General features: G+C 38.3%; 1 protein-coding gene across 1 annotated transcript in view; it reads right to left on the bottom strand.

Moving 5' to 3' along the window:
* Nucleotides 1-5,083: 5,083 nt before the first annotated feature.
* The window catches only part of ZSWIM6 (zinc finger SWIM-type containing 6), a 200,662-nt gene continuing 181,571 nt past the window's right edge, over nucleotides 5,084-24,174 (bottom strand). Inside the window, exons 8-14 of the mRNA XM_057541153.1 lie at nucleotides 20,822-20,968; nucleotides 19,195-19,455; nucleotides 15,327-15,462; nucleotides 12,105-12,262; nucleotides 11,280-11,443; nucleotides 9,444-9,525; nucleotides 5,084-7,797 (exon numbers count right to left, since the gene is read on the bottom strand). Of these exons, the coding sequence (XP_057397136.1) occupies nucleotides 6,935-7,797; nucleotides 9,444-9,525; nucleotides 11,280-11,443; nucleotides 12,105-12,262; nucleotides 15,327-15,462; nucleotides 19,195-19,455; nucleotides 20,822-20,968 (1,811 nt within the window). The 3' untranslated portion in view covers nucleotides 5,084-6,934. The remainder of the gene's footprint in view (nucleotides 7,798-9,443; nucleotides 9,526-11,279; nucleotides 11,444-12,104; nucleotides 12,263-15,326; nucleotides 15,463-19,194; nucleotides 19,456-20,821; nucleotides 20,969-24,174) is intronic.

Here is a 24,174-nt window from a genome sequence, read left to right as displayed (position 1 = left end):
CTGATGGGTGGGGCTGTGTCCCTTCCCAGTTCATTGTTTGGCCTGAGGCATCCCAGCACTGGCACCTAGAGGCTGTTGGGTGGGGCCAGGATCTTGGTGCTAATGAGCCAAGATGGCAGCCCCTGTGTTCACATGGCTGAATGTTGCCCAGTATGTCTGACACCAGTGTCTATGTCCCCAGATTGAGCCGCAGTCGCGCCCCCCCCCCACCTCTCCAGGAGACTCTCCAAGACCAGCAGGTAGGTCTGGCCCAGGCTCCTATCAAATTACTGCTTTTGCCCTTGGTCCTGGTGTGCGTGATTTTGTGTGTGCCCTTTAAGAGTGAAGTCTCTGTTTCCCCCAGTCCTGTGGAGCTCCTACAATTAAGCCCCATTGGCTTTCAAAGCCATATGCTCTGGCGGCTCCTTTTCCCTGGGCTGGACCCCTGTGTTGGTGAGACGGACGCTCAGAACTCTCACTCCTGTGGGAGAACCTCTGCAATGTAGTTATTTTCCAGTCTGTGGGTTGCCTGCCCCTGGGAGGTATGGGATTTGATTATATTGCGAGTCTGCACCTCCCACCCATCTTGTTGTGGTTCCTTCTTTATGTTTTTAGTTGTAGAAGATCTCTTCTGGTCACCATCATTATTATTATGATTGTTGTTATGGTGCTGATAACCAAAACTATATGATAGGACTAAAGTGTCCTTGTACTTGTCTGTAATATTGTTTTAGCATCTGTGAATGTGCACATTGCACTATTCTAAAATGGAAGCAATGTTCAGACTGTCCTGAAGTATATTTCATCTTCTCTACATTTTGTATTACTTAAAGGATCACACTTACAAGGCAGCAGCCCATTTAAAAACCGTCCATGGAGGAAAAACAAAATTCCTTTTTATATTAGAACGTTCCACATGCTTTAAATTAGGGTTTATCAGTAGAGCTGAAAGTTTATCCTAATTGTTAATATAGTGTGAAATTAGGTTTGTTTTGAAAAGCAAAAAAAAAATTTTTTTTTCATACTTCTCCCTACATAGAATAGGAAGCTGTTTCCATTTTGGCTCTGATGTAAAGAGAAGAGGAAAGAGGCTGTTTTCTTGCTTTTCTATTTAGAACTGGGTTCCTAGTACAGGAGCAATTCATATCATATCACACTGAGTCACAAGATCTACAAACGTGAATCATCAAAACATGCTTCAGGTTTCACAGGTTATGGGGACATTTAGGAAGTAACATTTTTCACTACTCTTTCAACTCTCTGTATGTTCGAAAATTTCAGAATAAAAAGTTGGGGAAAAACCCAAGAAAAATAAAATAAAAGTAGGGAGGGATGGGGACCATAAGTCCCTTATCTGACTTTTAAGCAACCCACGGTTCTCCAAAATGTTGGAAGTATTATAATCTTACCAAAGACAGCACAGGGTAGGAGCAAGTCAGAATATTCATAAGGCAGTTATATTTACACAGCTGTATATTTATAAGGTTGCCCATCAGTGGGCTATCATGGTTCTTAACGTAGAAGACACCAAAAATGATGCTTGTAAAGTTGAAAATAAATCTCTCTTCTCTGGAACCCCATACCCCAATAATCAGGACCCCCTGTTTGGCCGTGTTGTGCCCTCTGACCTTTCCTCTTATGTCAGAGTCCATGTCAGGAGGGGGGTCCTCCTTGGGATTTTCCAAACTGGAACTGAGAGAAGACAGTCCATCTCTGGTGGAGAGCTGTGATTTGTGAGGACCAGAAACTTGTTTCCTATCTGTGGTGAAAGTATTTTAAGAGCATAAAGTCAATACATAGAAAACAAAAATAAGAAGCACTCAAAGGACCGAGTGCTAGAAAAAGCCACCAATTAGAGGCCAGGAAGATGAGAAAGGACTGGCAAAGGTCTGTGTCACAATCACAATTCAATCAGGGAGATGAACATTTTTAGGACTCTCTATTTTGGGTCAAATTACCTTTCTTTACTCCTCGACCTTTCTAGTGAGCTAACTCCTACTTAAAAGCTCCACTTGGGTGTCTTGGAGGCATCTCAAATTTCATGTGTTCAAAACTGAACTCCTGATCTTCCTCTCAAAAACCTGTTCTCTGGCATATTCTCCATTTCAGTTACTGGCAATTTCTTCCTTCCAGTTGCTCAAGTTCAAACATTTGGAGTCATTTTTGATGCCTCTCTTTCTCACATGCTGCATCTAATATCAAGAGATGGCTCATCCTTGCCAGATATGCAGACTCTAACCACTTGTCACCATGTCCACTGATGCCATAGCACCCAAGCTCCATTGTTTCTTGCCTGGATTACTTGAAGAGCCTCCTAATTTGTCTCCTTGCTTCCCTCTTGCCCTCCTAACCACATGGCTCCTCATCTCACAAGTCAGGTCATAAGATTCCTTTCTCTACTTTGGATCCTTCAAATACAGAGTAAAAATCATCATGATGAACTATAACCCCTCATAGCAATAAAAATTTAAAAAACTAGTTCTTATTCAATCTAACTTACCTAGTCTTCAGCCTTATCTCCTATCTCTCTGCCTACCTCACCATCCCCTAACCCCATTCTACCCCAGCCACGGTCCCTTTCCTTCACTGATCTCAGACAAGGCAAGCACACCCCTACACTTCTACCTCGGGGATTGGCACTTGCTGTTCCTTCTGCCTCAAATACACATCTGCCAGATGTTAGCATGGTCACCTCCCTCCCTCACTTCCTTCAGGCATATCTCTTCATATCTCACCACACCAGAAGTCTTCTCTGATCATTCTACCTGAAGTAGTACCCTTTCCTCTGCTTTTCCTTATAATACATATCACCAGCTAATACATTATTTATGTCTTCCTCCAACTTAGAATATATGCTCCATAAGAAGGACATTTTTTGTTCATTGCTTGTCTTAGCACCTAGAACCATGTCTATCACATGGTAGGCAAACAAAAGATGTTTTCTGAATGAACCATTCAGAATCCTTCCAGTACATCTCATGTTTCAATGTCTTTTAGCCAAGCTAGCTTGAATCCGTCCTCATACTGGTGTAAAACAGTTCAACTTAAATTTTACCTCACTCACATTTCTTTCACTAAGATGTATCAGATTACATAATGATAGTTCCTTTTTTCCTACATCTTCCTATCTTGTTGCTGACCACTTATTAAGTTCTGAAATATAGCTGCCATTTAACAATTTTATCAGCAGTTTGGAAAAAGCTCAGTTCTCCTTTGCTACTATATTGTACTATTATAATATTGTGACTACAGTAATTTAATAATTTTTTTTCAACTGACTTAATATTTGAAAGTCATGAAACATTCATTTCCCCCCTGAAACTATAGCCTCTGTTCTCAAATGAAATCAGAAATCGAGAGTCCAGGATTCAATTAGGAACAAATTCTGCCACCTTTGAGTTATCTAAGCTTGTCACTTCTTCCATTTCTCCTTCCTGCTATTCAAATTTTAACAATATCAGGGCTTTTTCTAGCACTGGTCCATTGGAAGGTGAGAGAACACGTACATATCAAATCAGTATGTTTACTTGACCATAGTCCTAATCAAGGAGTTGAAGTCTTGGTAGTTCAAGAATGTTGGCTAAAATGGGAGTGAGAAAGTACTGTGAGTTCACTTGCCTGACATCCTTGGTCTCCATCTCTTTTCTGAGGGCCCATGATAATTTTAAGATTTCTCAGCAAACATAGTCAATGAACACCGGCTAATTTTCCGTCAGCAAAGATCTCAAACTCTACTATTACAAGTCACCTTTGTTCTTCCTATGATGCCACTCTCCTGACTTTTTAGGGTCCACTTCATTATGAAATGTTCTGGTGTTTTAATGGACCCACATGAATTTACATTTACCCTTAGGCAATGTCAACTTTCAAAAAACTAAGAATAAACTTGCAAAAAAGAACCAATCCTCATACCACTTTATAGTTTTGATTTTTATTCCTACTTAGCACTAATGTGATTTTAATATGTCACCATGGATTCATTTATTTTAACTTCCACCCATTGACTTAACCTTTTCACATTTAAGACTGGATGTCAAAGAGAAACTTTTAAAATATTTCAAGGGATTGAATATTCTGAAAATTGTAGCTTTAAAAAGCATATTTGTCAGTATTCTGGGTATATATCCACAGGAATTGAGAAAGCAGAGTATCAAAGAGATATTTGCACATCCGTGTTCACAGCAGCATTATTCACAATAGCCTACAGGTGGAAGCAGCTCAAATGTCCACTGACAGATGAATAAACAAAATGTGGTATACACATACAGTGGAATACTACATAACTTAAAAAAAGGGAGGAAATCCTCTCGTATGCTACAACACGGATGAAACTTGAGGACACCATACTAAGTGAAATAAGCCACTCATAAAAAGACAAATACTGTAATAATTCCACTTACATAAAGTCTCTAAGGCAACCAAACTCATAGAAATGGAAAGCAGAATGGCAGTTACCAGGGTCTGAGGGATAGGGAGGAATAAGTTGTTGTTTAATAGGTATATAGTTCTGTAAGATGGGGAAGCCCTGGAGATCTGTTTCATGACAATGTGAATACACTCAACACTACACACAACACTTAAAAATGGTTAAGGTGGTACGTTTTATGATGTGGTTTTACCACACACACCAAAAACGTATTTGCGTCATTTTGCATATAGATTTTTGATGGAGATGGGGTGGGACAGATGTTTATAATGTATATGTAGCATTTACCCCTTATATTGTAATTTCCTTTAAACCACACACACAAAAAATCCTCTAACAAACTTAGCATTTAATAAATATATCAAGTACTGAGCATCTTAAATAATAGTTTATTAGGGAAGAATGACCAAATGTACAGACTGAAGAAAAACTGGCTATTCTGTCCCATATTTTATCTTTGTGATTATCTGATTTATGTCTGTCTTTTCCACTAAGCAGAAAGGTAAGCTCCAGTGTCTGGTTTTATTCACCATTATATCTCCAGGGCCTAGAAAATAGTACATAAATATTTACTGAATGAATGAATATGGTATTAAAACACTTGGAGATGTGGTAACACCCACGTCCATAATCACTGAATTCAAGCGTAATTAGAGATATACCATAAAGGAGGCAGAATCAACTTTCAAAAAACTAATTTTAATCAAAACAAAAATTGTTGATCATTAACAAGTTTATAAAACAGTGATTTAGTTACATAAATAAATTGATATCAGTGTATCAAATCTTAATTACTTTCAACTTCATGAGCATGTTTACATGGGTGATGAAGTACAACCTTTTTTTTTTCTTTTTACCTATTATAATAAATAAAATGGAGCGCATGAAATAGTTCTTCTAAACAAAAATACCTACAAACATACCTCTAGCATGTTCTCTAATGAAGGGAACAAGAGACACTGGACAACTTTTGCACCAAAACATAAAAATTGCTTTAAAAAGCACAAGGTTACAGAACCATCAGCTAAAGTAAAGACACTATACTGTAACCAAAGTTGGTATTTAATAATATAATGAACAGTTTGGTAGTTAGATCTCCAGTTTGGTTATTTTAAAGCATTAAGACAAGGCAAGATAGAAGGCTGCTTTTGTTTTGAGTAATTCTAGAGAAAATAAAATATATTTAAAAAAAAAGAAAGAAAACTGAAAAGTAGAACAGTCATACCTACACAACTTTCTGTCCTGCACAAAGTCAAAATACCTATGCAGAATAGATATATAATATATATAATGTTATTTGTGCACAAAGGTTAGCTTATTATTAGCTCACTGCAAAGGCGTAATGTATCAGATGTCAATTGTTTTGGAAAACATTTTGCGTTTTGTCAAAAGGATATTTCTTTTAAGTTTTCTAGGCTAGGAGGCACGAACCCCAGTTCCGGCATACTGTATATTCTTAATGCTAAGGCTTGCTGCTCTGGCTGTGTATTTTGTTGTCCTTCTTTATTCTAGTGCCTGTTACAAGCATGTGTGGTGTAGTGGTTGTTGTTGGTGTGTCTTGTGTCTGTGTGTATACATATATATATGTATACATAAGTTGTATAAATATATATACATATATAATTTCTCCCAAGAGATCTCAGTCAAACCATGCAATCCAAAAGGTGGCTCTGCATAGATGCCCAGCATGAAGTTCACCGCCTGAGCCAACCCTGAAGCAAGGCGCACTTTTAGTCCTTCTGATAGGTTTTCTCTCAGTTTTTTTTTTTGTTTTTGTTTAAAACCAAGCTACTGCAGCTTCAAGTATTTTGCATTACATAGAATATTTTTTATAAATTAGTTAATGTTATATTTTCAATATTCAGACATATACTATAATATATATACAGTACAATAAATGCTCTCATTCTTTTTTTATTTTTATTTTTTTGATAAATCCCTGAGAATGTATGTTGACAGTCGCTAAGTTTCCACATGCACAAGCGTTGTGTGCCATGCTTCTGGACGAACAGCACTGCAAAGCCACGTGGGTCAGCCTTTTAACGATTAGTATTTTCGTTTTGTTGGTTTGTTTAAATATGCTGAAAATGTAAAGATGAGTTACAAAGGAGTAAAGCTGAATCCATTCGAGGTACTTATCACAGGATGGAGGTGTTTTGTTTGGTTTTTAAAGCCATTTCAATTTTTTTTTGAGGCTGTGAACGTATACAGAAAACAGGAGAGCTATGTGGACTTTTGCCACTTGACAACATATACTCAGTGTAAACCAAACCTTTTTAACCTCTCTCTCATACAAAACCAAAAAAAAAAAAAAGAATAAGAAAAAAAATAAAAAGAAAAAGGGAAGAAAATTAAAAACACACAAACTTTCACATGACAATTTAGTCTGCAAACGCAATATAACTATACACATATAATACCGGTGTGGCTCTGTTCTTTAAGTTAAAAAGGGTACAAAGGCAGGCTCAAGTAAAAACAAACTGTCCCCCCCATTCCCACCCCCACCCCCATTCATACAAGTTCTAGCAATCAACCAAACCTCTCCCGAACCAACATCATCAGTTTCTTTTTGCCTTTGTAGATTTGTTTCAGGTTGTCGATAAACTGTGTAAACTGAATGTGTCCATCATGGGCCATTAAGAAGGTCTCTCGGGCCTTGCTGAGGAACTCTATGAACTCACTATAGTGCCGAGGACTGATGTGTGTGAGCCGTGAGTGTGTCGTGTTGATGTAGGCCCCGATTGTGGCATCCAAGAGTTGCCTCAAGGGGGCTTTGTCCAGTGACATGAGCTTACCAGAGTTCCTCCTTCCGTGAAGTCCCACCATGCCAGGAGTGGTCAGAGTGCATCTGCGCAAAATGTCTGACAGTACCGTTGCACACTTGACACTCTTGACCACCAGAGGTATTATAGCTGCAAGCTCATTTTTACCAAGGGAGTGGCTAAGCGCACAGGCCCACAAAACGTCATTAATGGCTGGGTGCGTGTCCTGATTGTAGCTCAGGTTAAGATGGGTCATGGCCAGGGTGGCCAGCTTGTAGGCCCTCATGGGGTACCCGCGGTGCTCCATGTACCGTGCTATTGTAAAGAGCTGGGTGTAGCTCATGCCAGTTGTAGCAGCGTCGAGAACAATTTGGTACGCCGTCTCAAAAGCTATGTGATCCTTTTCACACAGGGTCAGCGCGGAGAGGGCACAGTTTTGAGGGTCCTTCATAGCGCACTGCAGTGCGAGTGTCCGGGCACTGCTTGCCAGCTTTTCCTGCTGGTGGCAGTCCAGGTGGAGGCGGACGATGGTGCTGTTGGACATCACGGTGGTGGCAACAATACTTGTGGCTTCAGTGGGAGTAAAAAGCGTAAACCAGCTCTGCATGATGCTGTCCAGGGCGTAAACACCTGCAAGGAGCACAGAGAAGCCCCATTACTGACGAGAGGCTGCCCAGAGGTCTTGCCGTATTTCCACTTTATAATCAATGCTTACATTGTTAACCATCACAGGACATGAGCTAGGTCAGAAAATCCTGTAAGGTAATGTGCCTGGGAGCAACCTTTTTAGAATAAGGTTATTATAGATTGCTATTCAGTGAAATGCCTGAAAGGAACATGAACTTCCTGTAATAAAGAACTAATCCTCTCGGTAGCTGGTATTTGCACTGTGCTGCTGCTTGCTTGCCATCTCAGACAATGGCTTTTTGCTAATGAGTTCTATAGTTCACTGGGGCCTCCTGTCAGTTACCCACCACAGAATCTGAGTCAGAAAAACTACAACCCTCACCAAAATGGGGAGTTTTTATGTGGTCTGTGTGCCTGTGTGTAAGTTTAAAGTACACACAATACAAAGTGATTAAACACACACAGAAGCAGGAAAATGTGACCTATAGTCAAGAGAAAAGAGTCAACAGAAGCAGACATACAGACGACTCAGATGTTTGAAATGGATGACAAGGTCTTGAAAATAACCATTTTAAGTACACAGACGCAATATGCCTCAGCTGTAGGAAAATCCTAAACGTGGGCCATTTAAAGCGCAGGTACTAAATCTAAGAGAAATTAGGCCTATTTCTTGGTGCAGGGGTAGGGGAGTGGTGTGGCAGTTCTTGGACTGGTATTATCTTTGTATTGCTTCACTAAAGCATCACTTCAGTAATACAATTTTTATACTGAGACCAATTTCCCTTTTTCCAAGATAACATACCATTATAGATTAATAAAAGAAAAATGACAAGAAAAAGGCTTTTACAGTATCTGCTGTGTCAATCTTTAGATAAGCACTGAGGTAGCAGTGTCTTCTCAGCAAGAGGTGTGTATCCTTTTCTGATGCAAATAAGAAGACAGTTTAACCCACATTTATTTCCAATAGCCACCATTTTGTTTGTGTTGGCCTTCTCGCCAGGAATGTATGGGTTTTTTAGTTATGATTTATTGCTGCAGAGGGGAAACAGTTGGCTGAAGGGTCTCACAGATTGCACTGTATGGGCAACCAGGGATCTTCTTATGGCTACTACAAATTCTCACAAAGCTCACCTAAACCACACCCAGTGGTCATTTCTCTGTTGGATACCATGACGAATGCTCTCAGATGGTGAAGAAAAAACTCAGTGCAACTAGATAACTTTATATTGTTTTCATTAAAGTGACCTGAACCATTAACCCACAGTCTAAAGTTAGTTCCAAAGATGGTTTGCTGCCTACCAAAGATTCACTCTGGAATATGAAACTGTAAACCTGATTATCACAAAAAGTTACTGAAAGCACCTTAAATGTGACAGAACAGCTGAATAAAAAGTGTCTGCTTTCTGACTTTTATTCCATTTTAAATATAAGAGTTGGAGCCCCACAGATGTGACAGGAACAGTGCAAGCGTGTATAACTGAGGGTTGACGGTGGGGTTTGGTGAAGAGAGCCCCTGTAGGTTGCCAGAAGGGGCAGGAGCCTTGGAGAAGTCAAGGTAAAGAAGTGAAAATGTTCCTGTATGTATCTGGAAATAAGTTAAATCTGACCGTGAGGCACCCTGGAAGGCTCCTGCCCCTGGTTTTACCTACCCACTTCAGTAGCGCATGTTACCAGCCACCTCACCATCTCCCGCCGCCGCCAGTTTAAGGTTGACAGTGTCATCCGCATAACCTATAAAGACAGGGTAACACAATGTTTTGGAAGATTATCCCTAAGTCAATGGAAAAAGAAAAGAATTCCTTCCAAGGTATAAACTACTAGGCAGACTCCCTACCACCAGGAGGACAGAGAGCCTTATTTGGAATAAAGCTGTGCATATGAATTTGGACTTACCCACAGCTCCCCTTGCTGGCCTTGCCCAGCCTGGGAGGCAGGAGGTCTGTGTTCTGTTCCCGGTAGGCCAGCTGACTAGATGTGGCAACCTGGGCAAGTCACTCAATCGACCGCTCCTCTCCTCTGCAAAACCCAAGGGCTGGACTGGACATTAAACACAGTCCACGCCCTCTTCTCCTCTCCAGCGTTAACATGCCATGGTTCTCAATTTCTGAGCCACCTCATGAATTAATTCTGACTAGAAACCCTCAGTTGGCAAAGAGGCTTTTTTTAAAAAAAATAATTGTTTTAGTTACCCCTTCAATCTCTGGTTGTTCCTTCCTGGCGATTAAGAAGATAACCCCAGGTTTATAGAAAGAAATCACCTTTGGCATCATTAGCAATCTAATTTTGTTTTTTACTTTCTAATAGATTCCAAGATAAAATTAACCGTATTGTCCTGTTTCCCTCATTTTTTAAGATTCAGAGCATCTAGGGACATAATACTCCTAAAGCCTTGGAAAGGTCCTATGGGATTCCTTCCTGGGTCCCAGGAAGAATGAGGCAGGGAGCAAGCTCTCAGTAATCTGCCGTTTACCAAAAAAATCTGCCAGAATTCCAAATACCCAGAAAACTCATGTTAATGGTTCTTTCTGCATCATACCTTTAAGAGGAAAATGATAACAAAAATAAGCCAAACAACAAGAATTTATTTTTTAAAAGAAAACTTCTAAAATGTCATTGTATAGCTTAAATGCAATCTCCCATGCCCTCTGCTTGTAGAGTACTGTAAGTGGCAAGTGCATTTTTCTACAATCTAATTCTTTAACCTTATTAATCACTGTAAGGAGAAGCCTAACTAGAAAACCATATTAATCATCTAATTGGGGCATTCTAGTCCCCATACTTTAGAAAATTAGAAGATGACAATTTCTTTCACTGCTTTTTATGGAGGGAAAAACACAAATGTTAATAGAGATTCCCTGAGAAAAGTAGAAATACAAACTTTTCAGTTCCTGGTTTATACAGTAATCTTTTCAGATACTATAAGGAAGCAAACATCTATCTGCATGACTAACTCAAAATGTCCTTGGTAATATGTCTAAGCAGGCCTGCTGAAGCTGAAACTGGACCCCAGCCCAATCCCTCTTCCTTTACCCTAATTTTCTCAGGGTTATAAAAAAGGAGTCAGAACTGTCCATCTATCATGAAAATGCAAACACCAATAAATATCCATACTTCCTCTAAAAATTTAACCCTAACAAATGAATCGTTATTATACATGAGAGCTTTATGTAAGCCATGTATAGCAATAACTCTTCTTCAATTCATTAAAGGAGAAACAGTGATGTTAGGCTCTAATACAGAAGAGGATTTTTTATTGAAAGACACAAACAGGGCTTCTAAAGGTACAGTCCTACACATGAGGCAGCAGTCTGGCTCAGGTGGGAGTGACCACAACTGTGAAGTGCAGTGCTCTCCTGAAGCCTAACAGATCTGTGCACCAAAGAGTCATGTACCTGCACTAAAAAATCCAAACAAACAGCAACACCCTAGGATGATGCTTTTATTTAGCAGTCCTTGGTACCCCAGGAAAGACCACAGTCACATACCTGCAGGCCCAGCTCCAGAGACACCTTCAAAAGAGTGATGTCTGGCAAACTGTCCATGAGAGTTGCTATTTTAAATGCGTCTTGGGCAAGCTTGAAGATGTGGGATGAGGAGTGAATGTTTTTCTGGATGGATTCTAATACTGTTTCCAGCCTCCGAACGTCGCCTGCAACGAACAAGGGGAAACAAATCAAAGCAAAGCAAGGCAAAGCAAAACAACAACAACAGAAATCACACAGCCACACACACACACACACACACACACACACACACACACACACACACACACACAGGGAGTTAAAAAAGGAACAAAACGAAACACAAAGTAAAAGTTAATTTACATGAAATGTTCACGGATGGCACAAATGTTACAACTAAGTGTCCCAAGGTTATTGCATATCTATAAATCCCGGCTTCAGGAAAAAGATACACTGAGACACAGCCTCATGACTAAAAGCGCATGTGAACCAGAACCAACATGAGATAGCAAATAGTTCTCTCAGGTTCCTGCTTTTTTATTTCTGGTGAATATTTCAGGGAGAAAAAATGTAACCCAACTTTTTAATCTGCCTCTGAAGCTCACCCCCCATTTACATGGCATGGTAACTAAACCCAAACTCTGCCAGCAGCAAGTTTAATGATGCAGTTAAATGAGGAAAATGCCGGCTCAAATGAGTAGCACCTGTTTTGCTTCATAAGCTAACATCTAAAGAAAAGGATCCCTTACAACATAAGCACCACTATTGAGAATTTGATGGAAAACATGACCCTTAAAATAAAAAGGCAAACTAACAAAATAATCATGAGGCCTCAGGACAACCCAGTACCTTTGGCTGCAGTGAGCATAGTGGATGCCAGCTCGCACTGCTGGGATTCTATGTGGCTTAGAGTGAACCAACGAGGGTACCGGTTGGGAACAACGGATGCCATGTGGTGTGGACGGGTGAGGTCTCCCGCTGGAGCAGTGGATTCCAACACTAGCAACCTGTAATGACAAGACAAGGCAGGTGGCTCTTAGTTACCACTTGTCCATCACCCTGGCCACAGGGACTGCCCAGAAGCCAGAGGAGCAGGTAGATGCTGGGAGAGACTGTTCAGGTCCTTGGTGAGGGAAGAGCTGGTACAGCTACACTTTGCTGTCTGGATGCTAAAGTTACCTCGTTAATTGCCCATCACCTAAACCTAAGAGGTTTCCTTTCTTTAGCGTCATTCAGAAAACGGCAACATTCAAGGAAATTAAGATGTGTAACAATGGAGAGGTTTGAAACACAAGTCTTAATGTTTACCTACTATAAAATTTCTGAATCTTATCACTCATTAAAAAATAAAAATCAAAAGAAACTGATAGTCAAGTGGATATTTAAAACTGAGATTACAACCGTTAGGAATCAGTGTATAGCTGAGACGAATAAGTTTAACTTATTAAAACAAAGTAAGAGGGAAAGTAAAACAAAAATGACTTCTTTCCATATATTCATACTTTCTGCATAATTAGTTCCTTATTATTTCAGAAATTTATAGTTAGAAAATGTTCTATCAATCATATCAGAGATGATGGATGCAAATGATCCAAGTATTTGTCCCTTGACAGTCTTGCATAAAGTCAGCATGATTTCTTATTTTAATCAATGTATTTTTATGAATATGTTGACAAATAAAGAACAACTATTGAAACAAAGCACATGCTTGGTGGTCTCTTCCAAATATAAGCACCAAAGAGATTAGTAGAGTAGCTATAACTGCAATAGTTTTTTTACAATCATCAGAACACTGACCTTCACTCAAGTACACCAGTGTTAGGGACTGTGGAGTAAGAGCTGGGGACCAGGAGAAGTTAGCAGGGTCAGGGTGTGACGCTGGGCTGGGGGCCCTACCCAACAGCAATTATTGCTCTGGTAAGCCAAATCCCTCATTCCCTTTTCCTTTTATCTAGGGACAGAGATGTTAGCATTAGATGGTGGCAATTAAGTAGTAAGAATTTTGGTGGGGTTACTATTTAGCTTTTTAAAAAACCCCAGACTATCCCTATATTCACAGGCAGATCCTTCCAGAGTTGCTGTAGAGCAAACTAGTCAACATCCCTGGAAAGATGAGAAAATGACTGTGAAAACGCCCTTCTTCAGTACCTCCCCTCTCTTTCTAGAAAGACTAAGAAGCAAGTAAGCTACCTGTCTCTTTTCCTTCCCGTTCCCCTGGCTGCCTTGAGATGCTCTAGTAGTTCACACCACCTCCCTCCCATGGCCATCCTTTGGCTGAGGGCGTGTGGCAGGTAAAAGAGAAGAGGTGGAAGACAATTCCCCTGTGCCCTGCTATTGTCCCCCATGAACAAACTGCCTGGGCAGCAACCAAGGGTGGACATAAATGAGTTTCTGAGTGTTAGAAAAGCAAGCCTCCCCACCTGACAGATACCTTCACATAAGCCAGACCCACAGAGAAACCTTAGCTATTTTACCCTTAAACTTTACAGTAATTGTAGCAATAGCATCTGGTGGCATCATAACATTAGTATCCTTCCCTTTACCACAGGAGCAGAATTGTTAGGATTTGAGTAAGTATAGAGCTGAACATCTGTCTTCATCTGATAACTTCCATTTCAGCTTCCAAAAATGGGAATAGGAATGTACTTATAAAATTGTGCTCTAAAATACAAACCAAGTGGTATAAAGTAATTTGGTGGGAGACTTTTGCTTATGTTAGTTATTAATTTATTTTTTGATATTTTAAAAACAGACAAGAGAGAACTTTTAAGGTTTCTCTGATATGTTAATGAGATTTCATGTTGCCAAGGAAAGCATGTCAAATTAAAGGATGTCAGCCTCAATACACAATGACACACAGGTACACATATACACACACACAAATACAAACACACTCTATTGCTGCATAAAAGAGGCCTCCTGCGACTTATAAGCTATACTCATACAGGAAAGGCATTGTTTTTGAATCCATTACACTGGCTGCAGAGTTAGTATCTTCGATGAAAAGTTTCTGCGGAATCAAACTGTTCTCCAGCACCTCAAGCTTTTAGGTGTGTACGTGGTTTGTCTTTAGGTGGCAATAACAGGGTCTAATCAGCAGTTTAACAAAAGTGTGTTAATTAAAGAGTTGCACAACCATGTAAGTGTACTTAGTGCCACTGAACTGTACAGTTAAATATGGTTGAAATGGTATGTTTTATATTGTGACTTTTACCGCAATAAAAAAAAAATTTTTTTTAAGTGTGTTAATTTAAAAAAAAGACAAAAGGAAAAAAGCTCATGTTTTAAGAAAGGTTGATATTCCTTTCAGGTCCTTAAAGTTTAAAAAAAGGCTGTATATAAGATTGAAAAATTTAATCTTGAGTTCATTAAAAAATATTCAGCTAGAACAAATTCGTGATAAAAATAATTATTTTGTGAACTGACTTTTTAAAAGGAGGGTGAAAACAGAAAGGTTAGCAGCAGAGAATGTGTTCTAATTGTTATTACTGAAAAGGAGGGACTGAGGGGCAGGTGGAAACAAAGCTGAGGCGAACAAATCCTGGAAGACCCCTAAATAGCGATGCCTTCAACACTAGATACCGCTCCCATCTTCTCTCACCCTCCAGTGGAGCACAAAGGGGTTTCGGTGCTAGGATGGCTTTCCTGCGCTACTGATGGAATGTGTAATTACAGCCGGTGTGAAGGGCTCTCTCAATTATTATATTCAGTCAAGTATACGTGTTATTTACCACTGCTTCAAAAATCTAATTTTTTCTAAACAGTTACGTTATTTAGGAAGGTTGAACTGTTGCTGCCTTGTGGTTAAACTTGGCCTGAAGTTGTTCTCTAGTCCCAAATTCTAGCTTCAAGAAAAAGCAGGATAAAGCCACCATGAACATAAGTGTGACAGCAGACAAGAATACCAAAAGCCAAACAAGCCAACAAACCACCACCACCACAACCCAAGAAGCTGTTTTTAGTTTTTCTGCTGCCTACAAGAAAAATGAATGAATGAGAAGTCAGTTAACAGCCATTTTTCCCAGTGGGGGATTTGGATTGCCTCTGCCCGGCGGGGCTGTGAATACGTACCGCATTGCTCTCAGTGCAATTTTGTATGCCAATTCAGCATCATGAGGTAGGAGAGAGGTGAAGAGATACTTGGCAAATGTGTGCATTGGAACGCTCTCCCGATGGATTATTTCGCCTAAACCACTATATGGTCCGGCTGTAGGAAGAGAGTATACACATTTTACATTCCTAAAAAAGGAACTAAGACTTCTTGTAAAGTATAGTTTAAATTTTTTATGTAAAGTTATAAACAATGCTAATCTAGTTAAGAATGTAATCTAAGTGACATAGTAGAAACGAATACAATTCTTAGTAAAATGATTCTACAGGGTAGAGTATACGATATCAAATTCACTTCAGGAACAATTCCCTGTGCCACAGCTAAAAGGAGAATCACAGAACTGTGGGGCAGAACTTTTTCACATTATAACTGCTTCAGAGAAATAAACACTCCAAAGCAGGAAACCGCACTGAATTTAAGAAAGACCCTATCTCAGTGTGTGATATCTGAGCATCCAGATTTTCAAATACACAGATGACTCTACAGCTTAACTTTGGAACCTGCCCCAGACCCAGTCAGTCTTAGGGGCACAAATAAGCCAGGTTTCCAGAGAAGAGTTCTCTGTTTCAGGGGGAGGGATGGGGAGGATTCTGAACCACAAATCCCAATACAAAGACTTTAAATATTGTTGCTTCTAATAAGCAGAAATAGATATTAATTCTCATAAAGTGATTAATAATAAAAGACCAGAATAATACTCACCGTAGGCAAAAGAAAAAAAAATTAAAGTAACTGATTCTACCACTATTTGGGCTTCAAAAGACCAATTTTAAAAGTAAAATTATATTTAAACTGTCAAAATTCATTTCTTAATAACTTGTGACAGGCGTGGTGGCAGAGCTGACTTCCCCTGTGTGTTCTCTGAATGCTACCCTAAGAAGGACGATACCCACTTTTAAAATAAATTTTGAAAGGAAACCACAGTGGTTAGTTCAACTACTTTCCGCTTAGGTACTGTGAGGTTTAGTTACTGTGAAGTGTTTTATAAGTTAGTTTCCATGTCACCTTTGGGTAACATCGGTTTCATGACTTCTAGAATTATGAATCATGACACTACTGCTCAAAAGACATAATACATTTGTTTTCCATGAGAAAAATAAGTCTGGTGAAGAGTTTAGAATGCAGGAAATGCAGTTCAGAGGAAATGGTGAGAGGAGTTACTGAATTGGGCACTGAGTAGGAGCATGATACATTTTAGATCATTTTAACAGAAGTTGTTTTTAAATTTCATTGTTTTATTCCTTGGTTAGTATTTTTGAATTGTTCCTTATTAAAGTACTTTGAAAGTCATGTAAATAACTTATTTTTTTACCTAGACAAACTAAAATCAATCCTAGATTTCTAATTTTATCAAATCTATTCATCTCTTTTTTTTTTGTCTTTAAGACATTTAAAAATGATACTCTTCAAAAGCTGATAGGGCATTACAGTTTTGCCTTTAGTTCATATAATGAGGCCAAATTATTTGTTATATTATAGAATGTTTGCCCTCCCCTCAAATTCATATGTTAAAGCCACAACTCTCAATGTGACTGGAAGATAAGGCCTTTATGGAGGTAATTAAGGTTAAATGAGGTCATAGGGGCCCTGACCTGGTCCAACAGAATCAGTGACCTATGAGAAGAGACAGAAAGAGTAATCTCTGTCTCTGTCTTGTGAAGGCTCAGGGAGAAGGCAGCCATCTGCAAGGCAGGAAGAGGGCCCTCACCAGAAACTGAATTAGCCAGCACCTTGACCTTGGACTTCTCAGCCTCCAGAACTGTAAGAAATAAATTTCTACTGTTTAAGCCACCTAATCTGTAGTATTTTTTAATGGCAGCCTGAGCAGACTAAGACATTAACTCTTATTTTTTTAAGGACTAATTATAGCAAACTTGTATATTTTCCATCTTCATTTCTCTTCTATTTCCTTTCAGTGTTTCCCTTGTACCATCAAGTTCCCTTCTTATACTATGCAGGGAAGGCCAGGATGCATAATCAACATAATAACACCTCCCAACAAGCAAAACATTCAGTCAGGTATCACAGAATTATTTGTTGATTAATACTCAGTGTAATGCCTGAACTCTGGTGTCCTGAAAAATGAAAAACTGAAATTTGAAATCTAAGTTCCCCAGAAGTGTTTTTCCAATATGCCAGTTGATTCAATGTGCCCATACTGTGTCCAGAAGTGATTTAACACTCAGCAACAAAATACAAGGGTTACTGCTTCCTCTTTTTCAGATACCTGAGTCTGCTAACTAATTTGCCCCTGAAATTCACAGAATATAAGTGTATGAAGACCTTGGTGCCCAGTGCAGTCATCTCAATCATGGAGCGCTTATCTTTTGGTGTATATAGAAATGGTCCCTTGGCTTCCCCTTGGACTTCTTCCTGTCCTGCACCAACCACTCTTTGGGGCCTAGCAAGGTTGGGAAAAGAGGAGGCTGGGGTGGGTCATCAGCACTCCTTACAGAGTACAGTTCTCACTAAAATGTTTAATGGGAAGGTATGGACTAATCAAAGACTAAGACAAAGTTAAAAAATATTCATGAGTAATGAACACGGAGACATTTAAAAAGGTAAGTGATGAACAGATATCAGACACTATCAACTTTGAAAACCACACATCCTCATCTTTTCCTTCAGTATAATGAAAATCAAAAGGCAGTTACCAAGAGTTACTAAGCCAGCATAGAAAAGTTTATGGCTAATGATATTGCTTATATCAAAAGGAAATATATGACAGGAAACTAAAACAGTAATGAAAGGATCAAGATTATTTGAAATTTGTCAAGATGGGCTTTTATCTTTAGGGAAAAAAAACTTCAGGAGAGTGCTTCAAAAAATTATTAGGAATTTTCACCAAAATTAAGCATGTTTTATTCAGAAGAATATTTCCCCTTTAAGGTGCACTTCTAAAACACATAAATGTATAATGTATTAAATATTTTTTTCAAATAGATCTTTAGGTTTGGACATATAAAAAGTTTTGAAATGCTATTTTCTCTAAATCCCTTCCCTATATATAGCCATTCCAAATATAATATGAAGATACCATACTGTATGAGCTTATTAATCACAGAGAAATCCACAGATATAACACATATGTACTTGAGAGACAGAAGCAGTTTAAAAGATTTGACATCACATAAATCTGTGTAAAAGATTAGGCTACCACATTAATTACACTTATTCTTTTCAAGAAAAAAAAAAAACATTAAAAAAAAAATGCCATCCAAAATTTGTTAGGCCCTTTAGCTCTTGACCTTACAGAAAGAAGAAAACTAGACTTTGCCTTAGTGATTCTATGAAACCTTTACTTTGATGAATCTATACCTAATGTATTCTCTGAAATAATTAGCGCAGTCGAAATTCACTTCTGCAGTCTTTGGTCCTTTGTCAGCATGTGCAAATGACATGTTCAAAACCCAGACATCAACGTAACAGCCAATAATTTGGAGGAATGCCAACCAATTTCCATTTTATTACTTAATTGATCAGAGAGGAATATGGCTACCAGCAATAACTCACTAAATATCAAACTTGCATTTATCTCAGGAACAACACAGACTAAAAAAAACAGTCCTTTTTAAAGCTGGTGGCATTTAAATGGGGGCTCATTTCTAGCAGGTTATCTTACATGACCACCTAAATCAAATGATAAACATGTAAACATCTGTACTTTTTTATTAAGTGATACTATTTTTTGGAAAGTGAACATGCCTATGACACTCAGTGACCATACCAATCAAGATAACCACCATATTAAATTTACTCCCAACATAAGAAAGCTGAGTGGCTAAATAAAATGGGCTATACAAATGAGAAAGTTCTTTATCATACTACCTTCTAATAGGAAGACTGCTTGCTTGCGAAAAATTTTCACCAGTGTGTCATCCAATTCAATTTCCTGAAGCTTGGAAATGAGCTGCTCCTCATTCCGGCAAACCTTCTCTTGGGTATACAGCCCATCAGGCATAATACGCTGCTGTCCCAGCCCTATTAGGGCTACTTCCACAGCTAGCGTTAAATAGGATTCCCCTTCTTCTAAGAATTTGTGTGCAGGTAGATGCTGGTATTCCAGAGACTTGCACTGTCCCATATTCTCTGTCACAAAAGAAGTCAGAGTTCAGAAACTACTTTTGCAGGTACTCTGATAAGTACGATCTATTTTACCTAGTACTCTTAAATAAATTATTGACTTAACTCCAAGAAAGCCAGAAGACCATGTTTCTTTTTTTTTTTTTTTTTTTATAAATTTATTTATTTATTACTTTTAGCTGTGTTGGGTCTTCGTTTCTGTGCGAGGGCTTTCTCTAGTTGCGGCGAGCGGGGGCCGCTCTTCATCGCGGTGCGCGGGCCTCTCACTGTCGCGGCCTCTCCCATTGCGGAGCACAGGCTCCAGACGCGCAGGCTCAGTAGTTGTGGCTCACGGGCTTAGCTGCTCCGCGGCATGTGGGATCTTCCCAGACCAGGGCTCGAACCCGTGTCCCCTGCATTGGCAGGCAGATTCTCCACCACTGCGCCACCAGGGAAGCCCAGACCATGTTTCTTAGGTTAAAGTATATAGTTTTCCAATATCTTTTAAAAAATGACCATGAATGGCTAAATGTGTACCTTCTGGGGGATAGAATATTACAAATATTTTTCTCTCACTAAAAATGAATCACCAAAGAAAACTATAAATCTAAGAAGAGATACTAAGCATACCTAAGAGTAAACAAATTTTTAATTAAACAAGAGTAAAATTACATGATGACTGAAATAGTTATCAATTTTTTAAAGCCTGGTGTTAAAAAATTTTTTCCATACTTTTATCACAATGTTGTAATTTATAATAAAAACAGTAGAGAATACAACATATATGTAACTCAATTTCATGGTCCTTTTTGTTATCAAAGAGTCATCAGTTATCACAAGAGAAGGATTCTTTGAGCATTCTCTTATCTCTGTTAAGTGTTTCTATTAGAAATTCTTAAGAAACTTCAACTGTCCAACTCCCAAGAAAGTGAATTCAAAGTCATACCATACCCTCACCCTCCTGATAGAGTTTGGGTCACCCATAATCCATGAAGGCAACCACCACAGGCTAGATACTTAACTCTCCAAGCTAATCCAGCCATGCGAGTAGTAAAGGGAAAATCCCTCTCCCCTCCCACATGATGTACAATCCTTATTTTATACCTTTATGCTGGAAAATAGTCATAAATGCAGATAAATTCTTAGATGTACAATCATTGACTAGAAGGGAATAAATATTTTTAGGTTCTTGACACATGCTGCCAATTGTCAACTCTAAGACTTTTCCCAGTTTGTAGGAGCCTGCCTGAAAAGTGTGAGTACCCTTTCTTGCTAACTGCTAGTACTGTTAACTATATGGATTCATAAAACAAACTGTGAAGAAAATGACCAACGATGAATGGCATTCAGGGTTTAGGGGAAAAAAGCACGAGACAAATGTCAATGGTTTTACCTGTAAAATCTGAGAACACAGGGAAGCTTTCATCATCAGTGCGGCAGGCTTCCATAAGGCTGCTGAAAAGAGTGCCCACGGGGTCCAGGGGGTGTCCAACCCAGCCCTCCAGATTGGTTATTGAGGTTATGCTTTTATGGGGTAGCTCTGTGTAAGAAAAGGGAATTGAGACATGGAGAGAAGTAGAGGACAGAAAGGCTTTACCATTTCCAGCATCCTGACAAATTAATACTAAATTCAATTCAAAATTCCTCTTTAATTAAAAAACAAGGGTACATAAAATCCCCAACTCATGAACTATTTTAAGTTCTAAAGGTTCATCTATGAATCAATATAAATGGTACTAACTTCCCAAGACAGCTCTCAAACATCTATTTAATTCATATGTCCAGGCTACTAGATTAACATTACTACTTACACTATTAAATTATGATGTATGAGGAAAAATGAATTCTAAATTTTTACCTGAGAAGCTAAGGACAACTCTCCTCACTTCCTAGGAGTGACTTTAGAGAGAACTAAGAAGTCCCCCTGGAATTATTATTGGATAACTAACTCTACAACTACGTTAAGAAGATACTCTCAGAGTCAGTGCTCACTGGGTTATCTAGAATGGAGTCTAGAAGGCAGCTGTACCCTGGGTCGGACTTGAACTTCCCTATGTAAATTACTCCCCTATCACCTTATAAAAATCTTCCTTATCGTGGATCTGTAAGTCATTTAAGAGAGGACCTTTGCCACAAAGGGGAACTATAGCAGAAGATAACATATAATTTGGATGAAACATACCCTTTTCATTTTCTTCACATGTTAGAACTCTCAAGTTCTCAAGTTAGAGTGCTGAGAGAAAAGCTGCAAATATTTTAAGATATATTCCATTATTGTAAACAATGCAATATTTTACATCTAAGTGTTTACTAAAATTATAAATAATAGTGGTTCCTTCTTAAAGGAAACTATAATAAAATCTATATATAATATAAAATATACAAGAAAAATACTGGCTTGTAAATAGCTAAAAAGCCATTCTGCAAGTTCAGTATTCCTTTAGAAGTCTTCTGTTTTGGACTATCAACTACTAGTACATAAAAATAAAGCATGGCCTGGCACAATGTATTAAAATTTATAGAAGGTGGGTACTAGATTCCTTGGAAAGGTCTTTCCCTTCAATTTCTGTCACTGGCTTTCATATACACAACCAGGATGAAAACAGAGACATGAGCATTACTCTTAGGAACAAGGCGCTCTCTCTCGCTCGCTCTCTCTCTCTCTCTCTCTCTATATATATATACACATATACATATATATATATTTATATATAGACTTACTGTGATCATTTCAAAATATATAAATATGGAATCATTATGCTGTACACATGAAACTAATATGTTATATGTCAATTATATCTCAATTTTTTAAAAAGTTGACATATCATGCCAAATAATATTGAAAATGTACAAGATACTTCATTTACTAATCTTGGCCCCATAAGAAATAACTGTTATAGCAATTTGGAATTGTAACAGTTACAAAAAACCTATTCTTTGAATGGACAAACAAAAAAAAAAGTAGGGAAAGATATAAATATGCAGTGCTAGTAAAGAATAGTCTGAAATTAAAGTTTTCATTGTGTGCAGGATAAAAGAGAAATGAGTCTAAGTGAGACCTCAAAGACAATCAAAGGAGTCTATTTTAACATGTGTTCCAACTTACCTACATGAACTAACATTTTTACACTTTGTATTTCTTAGATATTGTAACATTTTAATTAAACTAATTTTAAAAACATTACTTCGTAAAGATCAACATGAATTTCAAAACTCTGATAATCATCATAAGCAAGCTCTCCTGTTGCAGTATAAAAAGTACTTCACTCTCTCTTAGCCTGAGTATTTCAATCTTTTATACTTTTCAGAAGTGAATGTCTTTTGGCCATAGATTGTGTGGGTTTAGGGGAAGGGAGATTTCAGAAAAATTTTGCAAAGGGCCAAGCAACATATTTTGTAAATACAGCTGGTAACCAGTGATGATATGACAAACACAAAGAACTGGACAAAGTAATGATTGTTGGGGATATCACATTCCAATCCCATCTGAGCTCCCCCTTCCTTGGTTCCAATGGTAAGTTTGGAATTTTCTTTCATCATATAAATGATAATGTTAACATTTGTAATACTTCCAATATAGAGGATATCAAAAATTACAACAAACACTCGCTCCAATCTCCAGCCCACTTCAACAACAACTGATCATTTTTAGCCATACCCTAGATGTGTGTAAAATCACCCAAGGAATAAAACAAAAACATAAGCAAAAAAACACCACAACTAAAACTACTTCCCTCTGAATAAGATATAAAATTCCAGAGTAAAAACAAAACAATCCTACCAAAGAAAAATTAAAAGATTTACACCTACAGAAGAAAAAGAAGTGCACGGATTAATCAGAAAAAGCATACGTATGTCTTTCTTTTGATCAGGGCCTATGCACGTTACAACCCTTTTGCAATTACTACTACTAAGTAATGCTTATTTAAAATTTAAAAGATTAATAAACTGAGATAAAGAGGAATTAAATGTGTTCTGTCAGTTGACAGCTCATCCAATGTTATTTACAGAATTTGAAAAATCCAGTTCTGTTTTTTTTTTTTTTTTTTTTTAGCTTTCATTGGAGTATAGTTTTTTTTTTTTAAGATTTTTTTTGATGTGGACCATTTTTAAAGTCTTTACTGAACCTGTTACAATATTGCTTCAGTTTTACGTTTTGGTGTTTTGGCCATGAGGCATGTGGGATCTCAGCTCCCCAACCAGGGATTGAACCCACACCCCCTGCATTGGAAGGCTAAGTCTTAACCACTGGACTGCCAGGGAAGTCCCCAGGAGTTCTGTTTGATCACGTTAAATACATATCATGTCCTGATGTACAAATTATTACAATTAAACTGTTTTATAGTGCTTCCACACTCTGTCAGGCCTTGCTTTCAGTGCTCTACAGGAATTAACTAGTTTAATCTTTTCAACAACTCTAAGAGACAGGTCCTCAACTGAGCCCCATTCCATAGTCAAGTCAATGCCCAAGGTCTCCCAGCTGGGACCTCCTACCAGGATTCAAACAGGCAGTCTACCCCCAGAGCCCTTACTATCACAATTAAAATGCTCTTTCACAAAATGAAAAATCTGGCTAACTTGCATTTTAGATAATTCCAACATACGACATAACTCAAACAGTAAAAAAAAAAAACCTTCCCTTTAAAAAATTAACCAACCTAAGAAACTTGTAAAAAAATTTTATTTCTTACAACATTCAACGGGGGGGAGGGGGGGATGCCTAACATTTCTCACAGATCAGCTATT

Source organism: Balaenoptera acutorostrata, chromosome 2, assembly GCF_949987535.1.
Source record: "Balaenoptera acutorostrata chromosome 2, mBalAcu1.1, whole genome shotgun sequence".
Lineage (NCBI taxonomy): Eukaryota > Metazoa > Chordata > Mammalia > Artiodactyla > Balaenopteridae > Balaenoptera > Balaenoptera acutorostrata.
Note: the sequence above shows the minus strand (reverse complement) of the source record. Positions and strands in the feature narration are given on the sequence as shown.